Here is a 22,510-nt window from a genome sequence, read left to right as displayed (position 1 = left end):
TTCCAACCCTCCTCTCTTTTGTCTCTGAAAATTAATTATTAACTCTTAATAAAGAAAACATTTTCTAGGGATGCTTAGTTGGGTCACCACTTTAATTTGGAAGGTAGGAAAAATTGAGAATGTGCCTTTTATTGGATTTTGAATAACTTTAGCATATTCATTATCAATGGATATGGACAAAAGCTTCAAAACTGATGGTGTGTTAATCAATCAAGAGACAGAGTTGAGGGATGGATAGTCATGTTCATTTCCTCATGACAAGTTTAGAATTTATGTCATTTAATGGGGGAAGAGGGTGGAGTTGCTTTAAAAGTAGCCTCATTCAATGTAAAGACTAGTATCACTAGTCTACTAGTACCCACTAGTAGACACTAATGGATAATATAGATATACCTATGTTTAAGGTTACTTGAACTTGTCTATAGTCTTACACTGTCAGAAGAATTCTGCAAGGGTGCAGTGCATAGTCTTTCTAAATAGGATTCCTGGTTCTGTAACCAGGCTGCAAAGGCAAGTGGCTCCTTTCCTGCTGTTTTCCTTTATGAGGTATATGCCACTCTGAAAGGCTGAATGGGGAGATTTAGGCCACATTGGCTGATTATGAACATTCTACCTCTTTTTTTGTTTGTTTGTTTTGTTTTTTTGGGTCACACCCAGCAGTGCTCAGTGGTTACTCCTGGCTCTATGCTCAGAAATCGCTCCTGGCAGGCTCGGGGGACCATATGGGATGCCAGGATTCGAACCAATGACCTTCTGCATGAAAGGCAAATGCCTTACCTCCATGCTATCTCTCATAACCCCTATCTTTTTTTTTGGGGGGGGGGGCACACCCGGTGGTGCTCAGGGGTTACTCCTGGCTGTCTGCTCAGAAATAGCTTCTGGCAGGCACGGGGGGCCATATGGGACACCGGGATTCGAACCAACCACCTTTGGTCCTGGATTGGCTGCTTGCAAGGCAAAGGCCGCTGTGCTATTTCTCCGGGCCCCCTATCTTTTTTATTTAACCTCTTTTTTGTTTGTTTGGTAAGGGCCAGTTACTTTCCAGGAGATGTACTTTAGCTCATGAAGAATTTACCTTGTTCCATATGAATGCTACAAATTAGTTTTATAGGCAAATTTAGCACTTTCTTTGCTTTTCTCTTTTTTTATAAAAATTTTTTCTTTATTTAAAAAGTTGTTCATTATTGAGTCTCAATCTTACAGTGTAATCACCCTTCACCCCTGAATGTTCCCCACCAGCAGTATCCCTGGTTACTTTCCCACTCTCCTTGCCTCTGGGATAGGCATTTTGCTTCTCTTGATATATTTCTTTTTAGACACTTTTTTGCACTATTGTTAATGAAGGGGTACTGTTCATATCATTTTATCTCGATCCAACATACACATTTTGTCCAAAATAATCAGTTTCAACTATCATATTGGTTCCTTCTCTATTCTAACTGCACTGTTCCACTATTTATGGCAAGCTTTCTTCCATGTTTTGGTCCTCCTGGCCATCTTCTCTATTAGTTTTTGATATTATACTCTTATGTTCATTGCAGCATTATTTACATAGTAAAAATCTGGAAACAACCAAAATGCCTAAGAACAGGTGAGTGATTAAGAACATGTGGTACATCTATACAGTGGAATTCTACACAGCTGTAAGGAAAATTAAGTCATGAAATTTTCTTTTACATGGATGGATATGGCAAGTATTATGTTGAGTGAAATGAGTCAGAGGGATAGACATACCATATTTATTCGAGTATAATGGCACCCATGTATAACGTGCACCCCTAATTTTCTATTAAGAATCGGTATAAAATTTTGTTTTACAACAAGTATTGTAATTGACAAAAAATGTTGTTGAACATGTGCGGTCATGATAAAAATCATTTATTGACAACGTAAACTGGTAAAACACAATACCAATGTAAAATTACCGGTAATTATTTACTTAAAATGCTTCCAAGTCAGATTCATCATCAGATACACTAGAGTTGTTTCCATTCTTCTCGAGTTAATTTTTCATCAGTGTCCCAGTTGGCAGGAACATCTGTTTCTCTAGTTTCTTCGATTTCTTCTGAGTATGAATTCCACAGCAGGTCTTCTTTTGTGCCGTCCAGTTTATTGCTGATGCCTGTCTTCAAAAAACTCTTGATGATCATTTCTTTTGGTATGTCTTCCATTGATGCTTTAACCCAGGATGTCACAAGAGATAGGCCAGGTAGTGCACAGCTGCAGCCTGGAAAAGGTGCAGTGTGAACTCACAATTCACCTGCGCCCTCATTGGACCGGCCGCCCCAGCCCTTGTTTATAACGCGCACCTAAACTTTGATTTCTTTTTTTGGTAGAAAATTCTGCGCGTTACACTCGAATAAATATGGTAGAATAATCTTACTTTGTTATGAAATATAAGAACAATAAAAGATAGTGCGGTATAATATTCTTTTGTCTTTTGGCAGTTTTCTTTGGCCATACTTGGGAGTCCATAGAGCTTGTTCCTAGCTCTGTGTTTTGGGGACTATATGTGGTACTTGTAGAATTACATTATTAATTATTGAGTCCTGGATGGAGGTGTATGAAGATGGATGGAGGGTAAGGTCTTTCTCCTCCAGCCTGGATCCTGCAAATTTTTTGTTCTGGCCAGTCTGAAGGTTCAGGGTAGCAGCAAGGAAAAGACTCACAGCCAGTCATGTTCAGGAGACATGAAACTGTATTAATAATAGGCCACATATGTAGCTTCTATGCTAACCTTTTAAGCAGGATCCATAAGCCACCCTGAATTTAATCCTGAATCTGCCATCTCTGCATGCTGTCTACTTCTGCTGAGCCTTCTTGCTGAATCCCTCAGAATCTTCCTTTGAATCCCCTGACTGCCCCTGAGGCAACCCTGTTGTTACCTTCCATAGATCCCTCCCACAAGTGGGCTAGTCTGACCAACAGGTAATATTAGCATTTTGCCCTGAAAGGGGGTGACATCACTGAGAAATGAAATAGATTGGCATTGTGCAAGACAAGCACTTTATCTCTGTATTATCACCCTAGCTCACCTGTTGGCAGTCTTGATAAACATAAATTGCATAATTGGGGCATCAGCATATCTGAAATAAGAGTAAAAAAATACAATTTAGTAAATAGTTTGAACTTTATTTTCCTTAATTTAATTTTGAAAAAATTCCCAGTTAATGTAATTTCAGAAAGTGTGAATTCAGAAAGCAAAACTTCATATTCAGAAGATAATTAACATTTGAACATTAGTAGTGTCTTCCATGTCTCACCATTTTTACTTTATTTTTTTAACCGTTTTACTTTATACTTTTTCTACTGAAGCCCAAGCTTATGTTTCGTGGAAAAAAAGTAAATCTCTCTTGATATTCTAGCAAAAATGGTTACTAGAGTCAAGCAAAACAGTCCAGCAAAGCATCTTTAATATCACTAGTCTTCTTTAGCAGGCACTTAGCATATAGCATTAAGTGCCATTTATTTTATATGACATATATAATATTCAGTATTGGGTTTCTTACTTTCAAACAATCACATGTCTTTCTTCTTTGTAAAGGTTGTTAAAGAAAGCTATCTTACACAATTTTGTGTTGTCAATATCTGATAATAATATAAGAGATCCATACCGGTTGAATTTATGAGATGGAAAATAGGTGACCATAAAGGCTTACTATAAGCTTATTAACAGTGTTTTTTGAGTCCTAAGCACTAACTTTGGTCAGGTACTCAGCCCAGACTGAGCACCTGATGCACTGCTTGGTCACCATGACAGGTTGCTGGCCAAGAAACAAAGTAAAAGTCAACACAAAACAGAACCAAGTTGAAATGATTGAAAAACTAAACAGATCCCTGCAAGAATCATTAAAAAAAAATTCCCAAGTCAAAGAGTGACCCAAGTCCATCCTGCTTTATGGTACTTGCCTGTATGTTTGGAAAGAGTTTCAGTTGTTTAAAACTACAAGAAATGAGTGAACTGTGTCTGCCTTCATGAATTATCTTGTTTAGATTTTAATAGTCAGGGCTTCAGAGGATCTCACTCATACTCTTATAATTAGGTCATAGAGAATTACCCAACAGGATGCTTCTGAAAGAAATGGTTAGTGCTGCAGGAAAATGGCATGGGTGTTAATGAGTTGTTGGTATGGTTTCCACTTAGTCTCAACCTGCAGTGATGAGAGTGAAAAGCAGGTTCTGAAAGAAAAGCTTTGTGGAAAGGGCTATCCAGTGTTATCCAAGGCTATTTTGACAAGCTATATAGCTTGTCAGGGAGAGAGTCAAGGGAATAGAAATTCTGGTATCATTTTCTCCTCGTGCTCTAAGCTGCCTGATGCTGTCTGCCTTTGGCTGAATCAAACAGAAGCCAGACAGCTGGGGAACTCCAAGATTAAGCCTATACAGGTCAGCTAAGTGAGGCCTAGGGCTAGATAGAGGCTGGAAAATGGACATGGAGGATCAGAGAATACATCCATCTTAAGGTCTTGACAATGGTTTATTTTTATCAATGAGGAACCACTGAGGAAGGGGTACAGTGGACTTGGGCGATACAGTCTTTTGACAGGAATCAAACATGCTTGTGGACTATTCTATATGCTTTTCAACATAGGGGGTGAACCAGTGAACAAAGCAGACTAAGATCCAGGCCTTCCTGACTCTTCCATCCCAGTAGGAAGAGGCAGAAAATAAGTAGAGCCTATCATTCTGAAGAAGTCATTTCCCAGCATGCTCTAGTGTAGATGTGCTATGGCAGGGGTGCAGAGGTGGGCCAGGTGAAGAGCTCTAGTAATCAGGTTCCAGAGTGAGAAAGTGGAGGATTTAGTCCAAAATGAAGATTTTAACTAACCAGAGACTTGGAGGAAACCACTGGTGGTTGTGGGGTGGGTGTGGGTTATGCAGAATTCTGAGAAGTTGCCCAGACTGGTAGAATGATTGCTGAGTAGGGTTGCATTGCAGGTGATGCTTCTGGGGGAATTTAAAGGATGGTAAAAAAATAAAAAAAAAAAAGACCACAGAGGGTAGGGGCCAGAGAAGACTGTCCGTGGGGTGCTGGGAGGCATCTCATCAAGCGGGCCTAGCAGGGTGCTCCAGAAAACTTGGTTTTCACTCTGAACCAGGCAGCACCGTGCTTGGGTTTTTTTTTTTTTTTTTTTTTTTTTTTTAGTTTTTGGGTCACATCTGGCGGTGCTCAGGGGTTACTCCTGGCTGTCTGCTCAGAAATAGCTCCGATTCGAACCAACCACCTTTGGTCCTGGATTGGCTGCTTGCAAGGCAAACGCTGTTGTGCTATCTCTCCGGGTCCCCGTGCTTGGGTTTTTAAACAGAGCAATGACACCATCTGACGCTTTTTACTTCACATTTAAATTTGGCTGTCATTTTGTGACTGGATTGTAGGGGGACAAGAATAGAAGCAGGGGTTTTTGAAATGTCCAGGCAGAAAGGTGGTGACAGTAACAGCCACAGAGAAGGAAGTGAGAAATGATCGACTTCCCGCTCGGAGTTTCAAGGTTGACGCAAGGTTTGTCCATATAAATTTCCTTCCTACTGTTAGGTATGAGCAAGAGAAGGCAAAGGTCACTCTGTCACTTGGGGGTGACTTTCAAGTGAGTTGTGGGTTTTGTGGTGAATAGCATTGATAACCTGAAGAACCAGGGAAATAAAGTAGGAGTAGTTTACAAACTACCAGAGAGAAAGGCTTTGCAATATTAGCAGTAAGAGGGAAGGAGACTCTTCAGGGATGTGGGGCCCTCTACTGGACAAGTGTAACATTCGTCCTCAGGGAATTCTCCCCCTCTGTCAAAAGTACGTAATTATACTCTTGGTCATACTTGACATTTTATTTGACTTGTTGCTTTTTGCATTAAATGAGAATAAATCATGGCACCGTTTACTTTATACCCACGCTAGCTGGGAAGATATGCACAGATTCAGTTTAAATTCCAATATTAAACCTAAAAGTGGAAGATTGTCAGTTAAACCTTTATTTCACTACTGCATGATTATCCCCATCGCAGTCATTCCACCTTTTTTTTTTAAAATAAAATAAAATAAAATAAAATAAATTTTAGAAATAAGTTAAATTCTTCACTGTGATTTAAGTAACGTCATTGCAATAGTGTTAACATTCATGATTTTGATATAGAAAGCACCTTCCACACCACTAAAGTGTTCAGAAACTTCCTTAACCCCACTCTGTCCCCACACTCCTCTGGTTCACACTTTACCATTGCATAGAAGGTTCCAGAAAAGTGAATGGAAGTGGGAAGTATGATAAAGTCTCCAGATTTTTACAAGCTGTGTAACTGACACTTAGATAAAGAAGTGGAACTTGATCAGTGGCCCAGAAAATCCTCCTCATTCATGTTCATTCTGGCTACTGTTCTCTCCCACTACCAAGGTTGCCCATTTTCTATTTATGGTTAATGATGGTAGTGTCTGACCTTGGGAGTGTCTGTCTGTCTTTAAACTTATATAAGGAACAACTCAGTATGCACTGTTTCCCCAATGCTCACTGTTTTGTCTGAGTTATCCACTGTTGGTGTGCAGTACGTATTCTCCTTGCTTATGTATTCTGTTAGTGGTCAGCATGTGGGGAAGCTTCATCTTGTGGCCACAATGGTGCTACAACGAATATTTCTGTGTGTGTGTGTGTGTGTGTGTGTGTGTGTGTGTGTGTGTGTGTGTGTATACCTGGCAATGCTCAGGGATTACTACTGGCTCTAGGCTCAGAAATTACTCCTGGTAGGACCTGGGGGACCATCTGGGATCTGGGGATTGAACCTGGGTTGACTGTGTGAAAGGTAAATACCCTACCCACTGTGTAATCACTACCCCCTGAATATTCCTATTAATCTATTTTGCTCAACATAAATCTGCATTAATGTGTCTGTGGACCAGGGAGTAGAATTCTTGACTTGTGGCACATGAAATTGTTCAGTATTAATCAGTACTGCTACATTTTTTTCTAGAGGTATGTGAATCCACATAGAGTTCCCTTATTATATCTGAGAGTTCTGATTGTCCTATATCTTTGCCATGATCTGTACCTCCTTATTTCTGTTTAATTTAGCCATTGCTTTACAATTAGCCACCCTTTTGATTTGTGATCGTGTACACATTTCTTTATTTTTAAACATTTTTTGCTTTGATGGTGCTTGGAATACTACTGGACCTGTGCTTGAAGGTTGCTATACAGATCATATATTGGGATAACTTGGGAGACTTAGGGACCATGTACTGGAGATTGGACTGTAGTCAGCCACATGCAAGGCATTTACTTTAAATCCTGTACTCTACAGCCTATACCATGCATGCTTCTATTTAAAAAGTTTTATAGTTTCATTTGTTATCATCTTAGAAATGTTTTCTTGTAAATAGAGAGATAGCAGATGTGGTCCAAAACAAACAAAAACTCTGATGTTTTCTTTAGTCAGTTAAGCTAGTTTTTAAAGCTCTCGAGTAGAGAAATAAGAGAAAAGATGACTAAAACACATAGAACATGTTCTTAGTTACTAATGACACTTTTATTTTGTTTGAAATTTTACATGCTTTTTGTTTTATTAAAATATAATAGAAGTAAAAAAAAAATAAAATAATAAAATAAAAATAATAGAAGTAAATGAGAAAGGGGCTGGAGTTTAGTACTCATGCAGGTATCTTCCACGCAGCCAACATGCTTGGATTCCCACAACACATCCCCCTACCCCACCCCCTACTGCCAGGAATGACTTAAAATACAAGATATATAATAATAATATAAAATAAGAACCAGGAGTAAGCTCTGAATACCATCAAATGTGACTCAAAACAAAAAGCAAAAAAAAAAAAAAAAAAAGGTACCAATGTAGCCCAATTTAATGTCTTGTTCTAATAACTCTTGTACTATTTCTAAGAATAAATCTCTACATATTTATTCTTGGAATATATAAAACAATGTATTTATTGGTTTGTTTGTTTGTTTTGTTTTTGAGCAGCACCTGGTGATGCTCAGGGGTTTCTCCTGTCTATGCACTCAGAAATTGCTCCTGGCTTGGGAGACCATATAGGACTCCAGGGATTGAACCCTGGGTTCAGCTGCATGCAAGGAAAATGCCGTACCACTGTGCTATCACTCTGGCCCTGTATTTATTTATTCTAAATTTATTTTGTTTTAACCAGTAGTGCTTAGGGACTTCTCCAGAGATGATGGTGCTGGAAAGTGAACCCAGGCCTGTTGCCATCATGGTAGGCAATGAAGTTATTCCTGACCCATAAACTAACTATAAAACAACATTTACTGGAATAGAGAGATAGTACAGCAGTAGTACTTATACACAGCCAACCTGGGTTTGATCCCCAGCACCCAACATGGCCCAAGCCCTTTAGGAATAATTCCTGAGTATAGAACCAAGCATGTCTGGGTATGATCCTCGAACAAACAAATAATATTCACTACAAATAAATTAGACCATTTTATAAGTAATTGGACAGATAATGGATCTTGATAAATATTACATTTTCTCTAGTTTTTGATTCATTTCTTGGTTTTTGTTTTAGTATGTAATATGGATATTATTTAGCAAATTATATGCTAGAGAAAATCAGTTGATAGTTATAATTTGGGACCAGATTTCAATAGCAAGTTGTTCTTCTTTTTTTTTTTTTCACATATGAGGATAATCTTTTTTGTATCTTACACTTGGACCATTCTTCCAGTGCTCAGCACAAGCGTTCATCTCTGCTCATTTTCCACATCACCACATCACTTTGGAGCAATAGAAGGGCTGGACTGGAGTATAGAAATGGGTTTATCACTTCATGCCAAGATCTTGGGGGGGAAATTTACTTATATATTTTGAATTTTAGTTTCCTTAGCTGTACAATAAGGAAAAAAAATCTTGCAGGGCTTTTTATTTGGATGGTGAGGAGCGAAAAAGACTGTGGATTAAATGCCCAGATATGTGGCATTTAGGAAGCTTTTGTATTTTTGAACTGGACTTCTAAGGAGTTCTGCTTGGCATCTGATTGTAAGTTGCTTTCATTTTTCTTCCAGGGTGGACAACTTTGGCTTGGGCCTTTTACTTCATTCCAGGCAGATAAAGCGCATGATCTCGTCATATGTGGGAGAAAATGCAGAATTTGAACGGCAGTATTTATCTGGTGAATTAGAAGTGGAACTGACACCTCAGGTTGGAACATTTTTCTGCTTTCTTTTTTTTTTTTTCAATGCTGATTTATTTTAAATTGTACTTCTCGCTCTCTGAGGATCTCTTTGTACAAGAGTGTTAAAGCTGAGAGGACACTCTTTTGCCAAAGCAGGGACATTTTAGTACAACATACCTGTTGATTTAATTCCTTAGAATTAATACTTTGTGAATATTAATACTTTTCTGTCATTGCATCCTGAAAGAGGAGACTTCTTCTATAGGCACCAAAGGCTTACTGGATAAATTTTTCATTTATTTTTATTTTATATACATATATTATATATTGTTTTTTGTTTGTTTGTTTGTTTTTGGACCATACTCCTGGTGCTCAGGGGTTACTCCTGTCTCAGTGCTCAGAAATCACTCCTCGTAGTCTCGGGACCATATGGGATGCTGGGGATCAAACCTGGATCTGTCCCAGGTCGGCCCTGTGCAAAGAGAATGCCCTACTGCTGTGCTATCACTCTGATCCCCAGGATAAAATTTCCAGTTTTGCCCCATGGTGTATCTTATGTTGGAACTTCGCAGAAGATGTGCTGTAGTGAGGAGTGACTTGCAGGTCCATTCCTACAGATCAAGGAGTTTGAAATTTGTGAGTGAGATGGTTTTGCTAAGACTTATCAAAAGATTGAGGTATTGGAGGGGAGGGGGACCAGAGCAGATCTTTAGAAAGTTGATGTCATTTCAAAGCAAACAATTATTGCAGTGAATTGGGCATGAATTCAGTCATTTTCTACTCTGTCCCCTAACTAATGGAGGCATTAGTCAGAGAAAAAAACTCTGGTGCCACTCAGTCCAAGCAAACAAGGGTCTGCAGCCAGAAAGGGTTTGTTTGCATTGATCTGCCATCCTGATGTGGTCTCAGCCATGGAGCCCTTTACTCTGCTTTCATTCTGTCAGACAAGAAGATTTTTATGCTAAATTCACCTAATTGGTGGCATTGTAACTAGCAGAAGTAAGCCATTTTTCCCTGATGAAATCACAATAAATACTTGTCTCAAGAGAACAGACAAATGAAGGTGCTATTCTTTCTACTGGAGGCTTCCTGGTATAACTTGGCTCCATGTGGTCCCTCCATAGCATGGATATGGCCAAGTAGTACAGGACTCGGTATTTCTCTCGCTTTTTGCTTAAAATTGTTGAAAAGATGGAAGTATACCGCCTTAGTCTGCTCATGCTTCTGTAACACACTGTCAACTGGGTGCTGAAAAAACAGACCTTCTTACCATTCTGTTGGCTGTAAGTCCATGGTTAAGGCGCTGTGTGACTGATTTGATTCTTGGTGGCAAGGAAGAGAGAGATTAGGTGCTTGAGTGTGCAAGGGAGCACACTGAACCAGGTCAGTGATCCCCAACACCACAAATTAGTGGTATATCCACATTGGTTCTGGCAACTTATCTTGCAGCCCAAGAACTGTGTCTTAAAAAAAGAGAATTAGGTGCTGGGTATTATATGGAGGTGGTTGGGATTAGGACTCACATAGGGAGTTGGAGATGGGATCTTGGTAACATCTGTAGAAATGCTTTGCAGTTATTTATCCTCTGAAATAACATTTGAAGTACTTTTTAGTCTATAAAAAAGTCAACATATCGGGCCCGGAGAGATAGCACAGTGGCATTTGCCTTGCAAGCAGCCGATCCAGGACCAAAGGTGGTTGGTTCGAATCCCGGTGTCCCATATGGTCCCCCGTGCCTGCCAGGAGCTATTTCTGAGCAGACAGCCAGGAGGAACCCCTGAGCAACGCCGGGTATGGCCCAAAAACCAAAAAAAAAAAGTCAACATATCAATATATCATACTGAGTTTTTCCTTTGTTATCTAATTTAGTTGATAACTTGTTTCAAGAATGATGTAAAAAAAATCCCAAATAAATTTGAACCATTGTCCATTATTAAGATGTTAACTGTCGTAAGATCCAGATCATTCCTATCTATATAGGCCACACAGCACATCAGCTTAATTATATTTTGTAAATATATGTAGAAGTTAAATGTTCGAATGTGAAAACCGGTTTTAAAGTACTAAAAATATAATAGTATGCAGAATATGATATCAAGAAGCCAGGGGGAAAACATGGGAGCGGAAAACATGACTTTACAAATAAGCACTTTTGCAAAAGAGGTTATTGTCTAGAAGATGATGGACCGAGATGGACCTCACAGTGTTGATGAAATGCATCAGTCTACAACATTAGGGACTGTTGGGAGCAGTGAGTCCCTAGAAAATAGGAACTTTATCTCTATGTGTGTTTCCATGTGTAGAAGTTAGCTTAATGAACTTTTTACTATGTCTTGCTTTCTTACCTGCAGGGTACTCTTGCAGAGAGGATTCGTGCAGGTGGAGCTGGAGTGCCTGCATTTTACACCAGCACAGGGTATGGGACTCTGGTGCAAGAAGGTGGAGCCCCAATCAAGTACAACAAAGATGGCAGCATTGCCATTTCCAGTAAGCCACGAGAGGTATGAAGTATCGTCCCCTTCAAGGTTCCCTTATTCAGCAAAGTATTCTGGGTACACTTCTTGGGAGAGGAAGTATAAAATCTCCTCTGTGTAAGAACAAGCACTATTATACATGTACATAAGTATGTTCAGTAAAATTACTAGCCAAAACTGAGCACCTATGGGGCAACTAGGTTCATGAAGAGAAACCAGAATACATAGTAGAAGAAAAAAACCCTGTAATCTATATATGACATGAGTTAGTTCAAAACTAATTTTGTGGTAGATTTTAGCAAACATAGAGCTTTCAGGATTGCTGGTTATATTTCTATGGGATCATAAAGTAGATGTATATATGGGATTAAATGCTTCAAGCTCAGACTCCTTTATATCTGACCGAAGAAGAAGAAAAGTATCACACTTGTCTACAAACATGAAAAGCAGAAGTCTATAACCATTCCAGTGGAATAATTTCATTTCTCTCTATTAACTGTCATTTTATGTGTTGACCACTTTTGAGCTTTAGCTCGAGTAACTTAGTTTTGCCTTAAATACTGGATGGTAGGATGGAGTTCCTCTGTACTCAGTAACTTCACTCATGTACTAGGAAAAATATTTAGAACTTTATTTTATTCTTCCCTCATCTCACACACACACACACACACACACACACACACACACACACACACACACACATTATTTTGGGGGTCTACATCTGACTGTGCTTAGATTCCTGGCTTTATTCTTAGGAACTCTTCTTTGGCTTTCGAGGGCCATATGCTGTGCCAGAGTTTGTACCTATTTGGATGCATGCAAGGCAAGCACATTAACTTCTGCAGTCTGGTCCCCCAAAACTGAACTTTATTTTTTAAAACTATATTTTAAGACTAAACTCCAAAAAGAAAGTGATGGTCACTGACTCTTTTCTGGTAGACTGGTTAGGGCTGAAAACTTTGGGGTGTTCTCAGAATGGGTGTGGGTAGATTCCCCTTTTTACCTGAAGGCACAGCAGCCCCAAACCACACCCAACATTCTAACTGGAATGACCCAGCCCCACAATTGAACCTTATCGAACAGCTAAGCCACCAAATATGTTCTAGATTTATAGAGCCTGGGCTGCATGTCCTCTTGTGGTCTTGTGACACACCATAATTTCATAATAGTATCAGCTCAGTAGTGTCACAGGAAATCTGATGGGAAAGTTACATAGAAGACCGCCAAGCTCAGTGAACCTAAACAGTAACATAGAAGGCTTATCTGGCACCAAAAATAGCCAAGTAAATTCTCAGACGCTGACTTGATTAACACCATGGAGAAATATAACCATTATTTCCAACTGAATCTTTTTTTTATTGGAGGGGTGGGCCACAACTGGCAGTGCTCTGGGGTTACTCCTGGCTCTGTGCTCAGAAATTGCACCTGGCAGGCTCAGAGGAACCATTTGGGATGCTGGCAATCGAATCCTGCAAGGCAAATGCCCTACCTCTGTGCTATCACTCTGGCCCCTTCAATTGGCTTATTGATCTAAGTTTTGATAATTCTATCTGCCTTTGTGTTGTAACAAACAATATGAAGTCAATTCATGTGTGCCCTACAAGGAGACAGGCTTGGATGGTGGGTGGGAAACTGGTGGAGGGAAGGTCACAGTGTTGGTTGGGGATTGATATTTGAATATCAATTGATATTTGAATGCTTAACTGCCTATTCCTATTAGGAATAGCTTGGTAAATCACAGTGTTTTAATACAAAATAAAAAAATAGTGTTTTAAATTTTAGGCACCATGATTTATAGTACTATCATGACTTCATGACATATATGTATGTCATATGTATATGTATAAAACATATATATGTATATATATATACACACATGCTTTCATGTATATAGTATTTCAGCACCACATAGTTTCACTAGAGGTCACCTCTCTGATGTCCCCAAACCCTTTTCCACCAAGGATAAGCTCTTTAGACTAGTTATTAAGTCCTGTTGCTTTTTGTCATTTATTATTCCTTCTGTTTCTTTATATACCATATATGAAAGAGATAATTCTGTTTGTCTTTCCTTACGGCTTCACTCAGTAAGATATATCCATATCCATCTGATTAGCAGAAATGCATAATATCATCTTTTCATGTACTGAGTGGTATTCCCTTGAGCATATGTACCACAGTCTCTTTTTCAGTCATCTGCTCTTGAACTCTCAGGCTGTGCCCATATTTTGACTGTTGTGAATATAAATGCAATGAATATTGTATATTGTGCCTTGTAAAAAGCAGTGTCTTTTCAGAACAGGCTTTTGGTCCCAAGGGGTAGATGCCAAGAAGTGGTGGAGCTGAAGTGATAATAAAATGGGTAGGGCACTTGCTTTACATTTGCCAGATTGCCTGGCTAATCTGGGTTCAATTCCTGGCACCATATATGATTCTCTTGAACTCTTCCAGGAGTGATCCCTGAGTACAGTACATCCTGAACACCGCCTTTGACTTTAGATCCCAAACCCAAACAAAACAAAACAAAAACCAAAGAGAAGAATTGTTGGGTCACATTGCAGCTCAATCCTTAGTTTTTTTGAAGTGTTTATACTGCAAGACAAAACTTTAGATACAGGCATTTGAGATACTCTAATTTGAGCTATTACACATCGATTAATCTTTCATTGCTATGTTTTTTGGTATCCTTTCCTTCTGTCCGTTCACATGACTCTAAAGTGAGCACGACTTTCAGAAGTGCCAAACTGATGAGTAAGAAGCTGAAACCTCAGTCAGGAGAGGGGTTTCATAGGTTGAGCCTGCCTGCAGGAATGTTAGCTTTGCACATCCATGTTCTGAAGGAAAAGTAAAAGGTCATTCTCTGTGTTCCCTGCTGCTCACTATTGGTTCTTGCAATGTTTTCCATCTGGAGCTTTGTCTTTCTTCTTAGAGCCTTCAGTGTTGACGCAGAGCTTTTATTAATGTACCTCATTCTTTCCTGCTTCTTCCTTCACTGTCTGGTTATAGGTTTAAACCGTTTTTAGCAAAATGAAAGACAAAAACCTTAAATGGATCACAGTTACTATAAATGAAGGTGCTAAGAAATAATATTTTGAGAACTTGTTATAGGTTAGAGAAGTTTTCCTTGCCTGGGGAGATTTGTGAGAGACCAGACTCACTCTGGGACCCTCAGGTTTATTTCTGCCTAGAGCCAGATACATGAGTCTCATCTTGTCATTAAATCTGAATTCCCAGGAAAATTGACAAATTACTTCTCATGTCAATTTTTGTTTGCTCTGTGTCCCTTATAGTAAAAAAAGATGTGGTAAATTAATTTTAAACAATGTACTATTTATTGAGGATGTTATTTGTGGAATGTTCCTCATTATTTGCATTAATTAAGAGCTGGGGGAGAGAGGGAGGATGGAGACACTGAGTAAGCTGTGATGGCAGGACTGAAAGTACTGTGATAAGGAAAAAGGGCAGAGACAATTAAAGGCCAGGAAGATGATGTTCCAGACTGGGTTAGGAAAATCTCTCTGATATTTAGTAAGGATTTCATTAAAATAGGGGGAGCAGAGCAAGCGCAGAGCAGGTAAGACATTTGCCTTGCAAGCAGCTGGCCTGGATTCAATTCCTGACATCCCATGTGTCTCCTCGAGCCTCCTGCCAGGAGTAATTTCTGAGCTCTTCTAGGTGTGTCCCAAAAGCTTAAAAAATAAATTAATTAAAGGAGAGGGGCTGGGGAGGTGGCTCAGAGGTTTAGAGGATATACTTTGCACGCTAAGGGCCTGCGTGTGATTTTTAGTACCAACTGAATCTCTGAGCTTGGAACTGGATATTGTCCCCCCAAAAAAACAAAATGAAAATGATGAGTATTAAGTAAAAGGGCAAAATGGACAAAGATCATAGAGTTCTGCTCTAGCCTGGTGGAGAAGACCAGACTTTGAAGTAGGCTGCTCTTGTGAGGAACAGCAGGAAATCAGACATAAACAGAGCCAGTGAGGCATTGTGCAGGGACCGGAGGCCCAAGTGAGGTAGGTGCCATGTCACAGGAGTTTTGGTCTTGCTGAGGTGAGAGGCTGACAGAGTTTTAAATAGAGATAGGAGAGAGTGTTACATAAGTCACAGTTTGGAAAGATGCCCATGACTGTTGAGTGGTGAATTGTTTGGTTTTATTTTTTTGTTTGTTTGTTTTTTTATAAGTGGCAGAAGGCAGAAGCTTTGAGGGAGACTAAAGCTTTTAATATACATTTTTATATATATACATTTTAATATATATATTAAACGGATATAATTCAGGACTTCCATGTATGTTGGCAAATACCATTTTTTTTGTACTATAAGATGTACTTTTCCTCCCTAAAAAGTGCTTCTTATGGAGTGAATGCTGCCTGGAGCTGAATCCTGAGTACAGGAGAGGAGAGCATCTAAAAATCTATGCGTCTTATGCTCAGGTACATCTTATAGAGCGAAAATATGGTACTAATCATTGAGCTACATTATTGGCTCAACTGGTTAAATGAATGGCTTGAATTAGAGTGCTGATAGGAAATACCTTTTTCTGTGCTTTGTAATGCCTGGGAAGGAAGGGAGCAGTGAAGAAGAAGGGAGAGTGTCTAAGAGTGAAGGCATCAGATCATTTGGGTGATTATATAAAGGAATGCATGGTGGAATAATGTCCACAGACAATGGAAATGAAGAACATGAAAACTTGTCTTTAGCAGGAATCATGTCACTTGAGGGAGCTGGCGGGTAGGACGAGGAGGAGGCAGTATCTATAGCGAAGGGAAGTGCACAGTGCAAAAATATACTTCAAGCCTTGTATGCCTGAAACCCAGTCATGAACAACTTTGCAATTTCACAGTGACTAAGGAAACAAATATTTACTCATAAAGAAAAGGAAAGATGAGGGAAATCATTTTGGCCTGCTTTTGGGCTATATTGGGTGGTGCTCAGGGACTGCTCTTGCCTCTGTGCTGAGGTTGTTCCTGGCAATGCCCTGGGAGAACTGAGCTGTTGACTCCTGATGGAGCATTGTAAGGGTCCGAGTTGACTATCCGAGTCAGTGCTGAGAGTCAGAGGCCACCTTCGATAATAAGATGCAAAAGGGAGTTTATTCTACTAGAAGTACCATCTAACCAGTGGAGGTGACAAGGACCCCGAGTCAAATCTTAAGCAGTTTATATAGGGCTTTACAGGTTTCAACAACTCAAACATTTCATTGATTAATACAACAATGCAAGCATTTCATCCAGTTGAACAAAAATCACATCAAAAATCACATCATACTTATGGTTGATGTCTCAACTTACTGCTGACTAAACTTCTTGTCAGGGGGTCCTTATCTGGTAGAATATTTAGACCCACCTGGTTCCTCTATTTCAACTGAGCAGGGAGGGTCCTGCCCTTAACAGGGTGGGTACATTTTGAGGTTTTATCTTTGGCTAACACCCTATGTGTATGGGAAAGTTATAGAGTGGAAAAATATTTTATGGTGGAGGCTTTATTGGGGGCTTGGAACCACCTTGGTTGTAGGCCCAGTGGGCTTTGATTCTCATAGCATCACTCAGCCACCCCAGTATCTGTCTATCTAGTTCCGGAAAGACAAGAAGAATTTGACTCCATCGCAGGTTGAGACTGAAAATTGGCCATTGATTTTGGAAGCAGAAAGGTGAAAAAGGAGAAGAGTAAAGAATTTGGTCATGGAGCCAGAAGTGACTAATGAGCATGTAGAGCTGGTGAAGTACACCTTTTTAATATAATTTTTATTAAGACAAATGTGAATTACAAATTTTTCACAGTTATATTTATGAGAATAGTGACAGTGAATTAGGGAAATTCCCACTATCCATGTTAACTTTCCTTGCCATTATTCCCAGCATGCATCCCATACCTCCACCCTTAGCCCCCTGGACTGCTAGTGAAACAGGTCCCTACAATATAGCTTATTGTACTTTGGGTCTCTTTATTCTATTGTCATTAACTTTGGGTTGGGTATTTAGATCTGATCATTTTTTATTTCCTCTCAATGTTCCTGAGACTGCTTTGTCCCTGGTACCATTCACTCCCCTACCCCCAATTTGTAAGAAGACATAGAAATATGAGGCAGAACAAAATGATTCATGTTCTATGGATCTGTTAAAAAAATGTGGCAGGAGCCCCTGTCTAGAAACTATAAATATAAATTTAAAAGATAAAAGGGAGAAGGCTGGTGTGGCAAGGTTTTTGTTGGTGGTGGTGGTTTTTTTTTTTTTTTTTTTTTTTTTTTTTTTTTTTTTGCCATAGGCACATTAAGTATTGGGGAAATTAGAAAGGAAATTCCCTTGGCCTAAGAGATAAAGGATTGAAGCATACTGTCATGAGTACAACTTCTTTGTTTGTTTTTGTTTTTGGGCCACACCCGGCGTTGCTCAGGGGTTACTCCTGGCTGTCTGCTCAGAAATAGCTCCTGGCAGGCACGGGGGACCATATGGGACACTGGGATTTGAACCAACCACCTTAGGTCCTGGATCAGCTGCTTGCAAGGCAAACACCACTGTGCTATCTCTCCGGGCCCCATGAGTACAACTTCTTGAGGGAATATGTGTATTACTCTGATGCACTTTTTACTTGGTTTTCTTTATCTTTGGTACTGGGGCCCACACCCTGTGGCACTCGGGGGTTACTTTTGGTTCTGCAGTCAGGAATCACTCCTGGTAGGCATGACAGGAAACGCTGTGTGCAAGGCAAGTGTCTTATCCACTGGATTATTTCTCCAGCCTCCCTTCCAAATTTTAGAATTCCTCCCACTCGGCACCAGTTAGAGTTTAGATCCAGCAAGAAATTATATAATTGGAATAGGAAAAAAAGCTGTAATTAACACCCTTTGCCATGGTTAGCAAAATTTTAGCTGTTTTTCAGATTTGTATGCAAGATACTCACTGTCTTCATTTTTAAAAAAACCTTTGCATTGATAATGCAGCTTGTAAATACTTTTCATGTAAATGTATAAAATTATTTATTTAAACATCTTCTATCATCAATGACTTTCTAGGCTCCTTCCTTAATACATTTTAATAGGAGAGTGGGTATCCTTGAGTATCATTCACAGTTCCAAAACTCTCTGGAAGCTTTCTAGGAAAAGCATGAAGTGTATCGCTAGGGGGCGCAATAGGACTGTGGAAAGAGTCAGCTCGCTCATTCCTCACCTCCTGTGTTCTTATGGGAGTGTGGCTGTTGATTATGTGTCTTCTCTACTTTAATTCCAAAAGCTAAATCCCAAAGCGAAAAAGGAACACATTGCCATGGCATAGTATTACTTTTTGCTTTTCCCTCTGTATGTAATAAACATACAAAAATCAAAATTATCCTTTTAGAAAGCTGGATAGATAAATTGGATAAAGGAAGCTTTAAAAAATATGCTGATGGGGGCCGGAGAGATAGCACTGAGGTAAGGCATTTGCCTCGTATGCAGAAGGTCGGTGATTCGAATCCCAGCATACCATATGGTCCTCCAAGCCTGCCAGGAGCGATTTCTGAGCGTAGAGCCAGGAGTAACCCTGAGTGCTGCCGGGTGTGACCCCCCACGACCCCCCCCCAAAAGAGATATGCTGATGGGTGGAAACTAGACATTTAGTGATGAGCATAATGTATATGCAGGTATTGATATATGTCTGTGCTTCTGAAGTTCATGTTATAAATTAGTGTTATTTAAAAATATGAATATTTTACATCGAAACATTCAGTATTAGACCTGTTGTGACAGAAAAGGTATAATAGGAAAAATATAATGTGCCAGAGAGATAGTACAATGGTAAAGTGCTTGCCTTGCTCGTGGTTCAGTCGCCAACATCCCAATTGGTTTCCTGAGCATCTCCAGGAGTAATTTCTGAGTGCAGAGCAAGGATTAACACCTGAGTATTGCAGTTTTGGCCCCAAAACAAAACAAAAATACCTAAAAAGAAAAATATTTAACATCTACATGCCAACAAAAACCAATAAATGCTAATGAATCCAATATAATATACAGAAATACATGTACATCTTTTATGAGAAAAATGATATTTTTAAATAAGGCAAAAAAATCTTCCCAAAATAATTTCTCCAAATTGCTCCCATATATTCTAGGCATATTAAAATCTCTAAGAAAAGGAACCTCTGAATATGTACAGATGGATTAGGAGAGATGATGGGTTTTTGTACCTATTTTATATAAAGACAATACATCGGACATTTAATACAATATATAGAGGTATTCCAGAGTGGTAGGAAAAGGCCTATTTATTATTATTATTTTATTGTTTTAGTTTTTGGGTCACACCCAGTGGTGCTTAGGGGTTATTTCTGAGTTACTCTTATTGTACTCAGGATTTACTCCTGGTATGCTTGGGAGACCATATAGATTAATGTCTGGGATTGAACCTGGGTAGGGTGAATGCAAGGCCAGTGCTCTATTTTCTATACTATTGCTCAGGTCTAAACCAGTAGTTTCTTGTTCCTCAGCTCTTCTAGACCCTCTTTTGACTGAGCCTTTACAGATGTTGGTACCTCATTTTCCTCTTCCCCATTTCTCACTCTGTCCTCATTGTCCTCTTGCTCTTTTTGAAATCTCTGGTGAGAAGCTTCTCTTTCTGAGAATTCTTCCCTTGCTAGCTTTGTATCCCTTTTTGCCTGTCTTTGGTCGATCATGTGTCACAACTGGACATCTTACAGCACCTTCTTTACTTCTGCAGGTGCGAGAATTTAACGGCCAGCACTATATCTTGGAGGAAGCAATTACTGGAGATTTTGCTTTGGTGAAAGCCTGGAAGGCAGACCGTGCAGGAAATGTGATTTTCAGGTAGCATGAAGGTTTTAAAAACCAATGTGATTACAAAATGGATAATTTCATTTGTGTGCTGATAAACATTTTCTTAAAAATGGGTTCAGATCTGTGCTGGACAGAGACTTGGATTCCATCTTCAATACCAAACAGTGACCCTTGCACTGAAAAGAGTTCTAAGTATAACTGAGTGTGGCCCCGAAACTGAGGGAGGTAGGAAGAAAGAAGTGAAGGAAGGAATGGAAGGAGGGTGGGAGGGAGAAAAATGGAAAGAAGGAAGGAAGGGGATAAAACACCTCGTGTGTGTGTGTGTGTGTGTGTGTGTGTGTGTGTGTGTGTGTGTGTGTGTTCGATGTGACTCATCAGATGCTCGAATTTCTTTACCTTTGTGTATAATCCAAACAAATTATTATTATTTTACCTGTGTATTTTAGTCACCAAGACTAAACTGTAATGTAGGAATTGACATGTAGGAAAAGATGATAGATGTATACACATATTTAATTTTGATTTATTGTTTAGAAGCATTGTCTCAAAATACCTGTTTCTTTGATAATCTAGTTTGATAATCTAAGTTGATGCTAATGCAATCACTGAAATATTTTTTGTTCTGAAATGTCAATAAAGGTTCTCAATGACAAGTTGATTAACCTTAATGATAACTAACTTCCATTTTCATTATCTTATTAAGCCATAGGCTTAAGATCTTAGTATTTCAAGACCTTCTCATTATTATAAGCAAACCAAGTATTTGCCGTCTTGGGTTTATAGATGATATATTGTTCATTTTTGAAAATTCTATTACATTTGAACATACACATAAAAGATTACTAGAATGTTTGACTCATAAAGATTTTACTTATTAGGTATATTGGAACATATTTTTTGTACCTTTTCTGCTTTTTAAATTGAATTTTAATTTCTTTTTTTTTTTTGTTTTTTGTTTCTTTGGGACTGTACCCAGAGATGCTTAGGGATTACTCCTAGCCCTGCAGTCAGGAATCACTCCTGATGGTTTTTGGGGGACCCTATGGGATGCTGGGAATCAAACCCAGATTGGCTGCATGCAAGATAGGTACCCAAACCACTGTACGATAGCTCTATAGCTCTTGCTCCTTAATTAAAAATACCAAATTCAGCTTTGGTGGGATCACAGCTCCCTCATGCTGTTTTTTGTTTATGGCTGAGGAACATATATATTTTTTGGTTTTATATTATATATCTCAAATTAAGCTAGTTTTTGAAATTACAACTGAGTTTGGCAGTAACAGAATACATTTTTGTAACATGTCTGTCTCGTTTAACATTTTGTCATGCTTTTTCCTGAGGCCTTGTTGCCTTTATTCACTTAATACTGACCACTCTTATTTTTATAGGTATCATACTCAGGACAGAAGAGTGCTCTGGCCTGAGGGGGGGGTCACCAGCGCTCACACACCCAGTGGTGCCGTGAGTGCATGTGGTTTTAGCAGTTGGACTTAGGGCCTCCTATCTGAGTCACATTCTTGGCCACCTCTCCCCTGACATTTTTTTCCCAAGCATTGGACATCTAATGTTGGTCTCATATATACAAATGCATTATACCATTAAACCTCCTTCTTGGCCCAAAGTCTGACAGATATTTTTGGGGGTAGGGTCTGTTTTTGTTTTATTTTTTTATTATTTTATGCTTTCTTTAGTGCTGGTGGTGCTTGGAAGACAGCTGAGCAGGGCATTGAACCTGGGCCCTGTGGATGCCAAGTATGCACTCCAGCCTTTTCAATTATCTACCAGTCTCAAGCTGGTTGCTGCTTACAGAAGATTGATGAGGGTTGGAGAGAGAACTCAATAGGCTGGAGTGTGTGCTTTGCATGCCAGAGGCCCAGATTGATTCCCAGAAGCACATGGTCCTTTGAGCATGGCAGGGAATGACATCCAGCCCCTTTGCCTTTGCACTGCCAGGTATGGTCCAAAAGAAGCGCCACCTTGCACCCAAACCAGCAGAAATAAAGTATTCTTTTTTTTTTAATTGATCCTGTGTTTCATTTTTTGGATTTTGTGTTTCGGGACTTCCCCTGGGCTACTGTCCGTACAACATTTATGCCTATAGTTCTTGAAAGCTGATATAAATTGAGAATATTGATCCTTAGTGGTG

At 39.3% G+C, this 22,510-nt stretch overlaps 1 protein-coding gene across 1 annotated transcript in view; it reads left to right on the top strand.

Moving 5' to 3' along the window:
• The window catches only part of OXCT1 (3-oxoacid CoA-transferase 1), a 138,799-nt gene that overhangs the window by 15,424 nt on the left and 100,865 nt on the right, over positions 1 to 22,510 (top strand). The window contains exons 4-6 of the mRNA XM_049767688.1: positions 9,014 to 9,149; positions 11,475 to 11,624; positions 20,288 to 20,394. Coding sequence (XP_049623645.1) covers positions 9,014 to 9,149; positions 11,475 to 11,624; positions 20,288 to 20,394 — 393 coding nt within the window. The remainder of the gene's footprint in view (positions 1 to 9,013; positions 9,150 to 11,474; positions 11,625 to 20,287; positions 20,395 to 22,510) is intronic.

The sequence above is a fragment of the Suncus etruscus genome, chromosome 2 (assembly GCF_024139225.1).
Source record: "Suncus etruscus isolate mSunEtr1 chromosome 2, mSunEtr1.pri.cur, whole genome shotgun sequence".
NCBI lineage: Eukaryota > Metazoa > Chordata > Mammalia > Eulipotyphla > Soricidae > Suncus > Suncus etruscus.
Note: the sequence above shows the minus strand (reverse complement) of the source record. Positions and strands in the feature narration are given on the sequence as shown.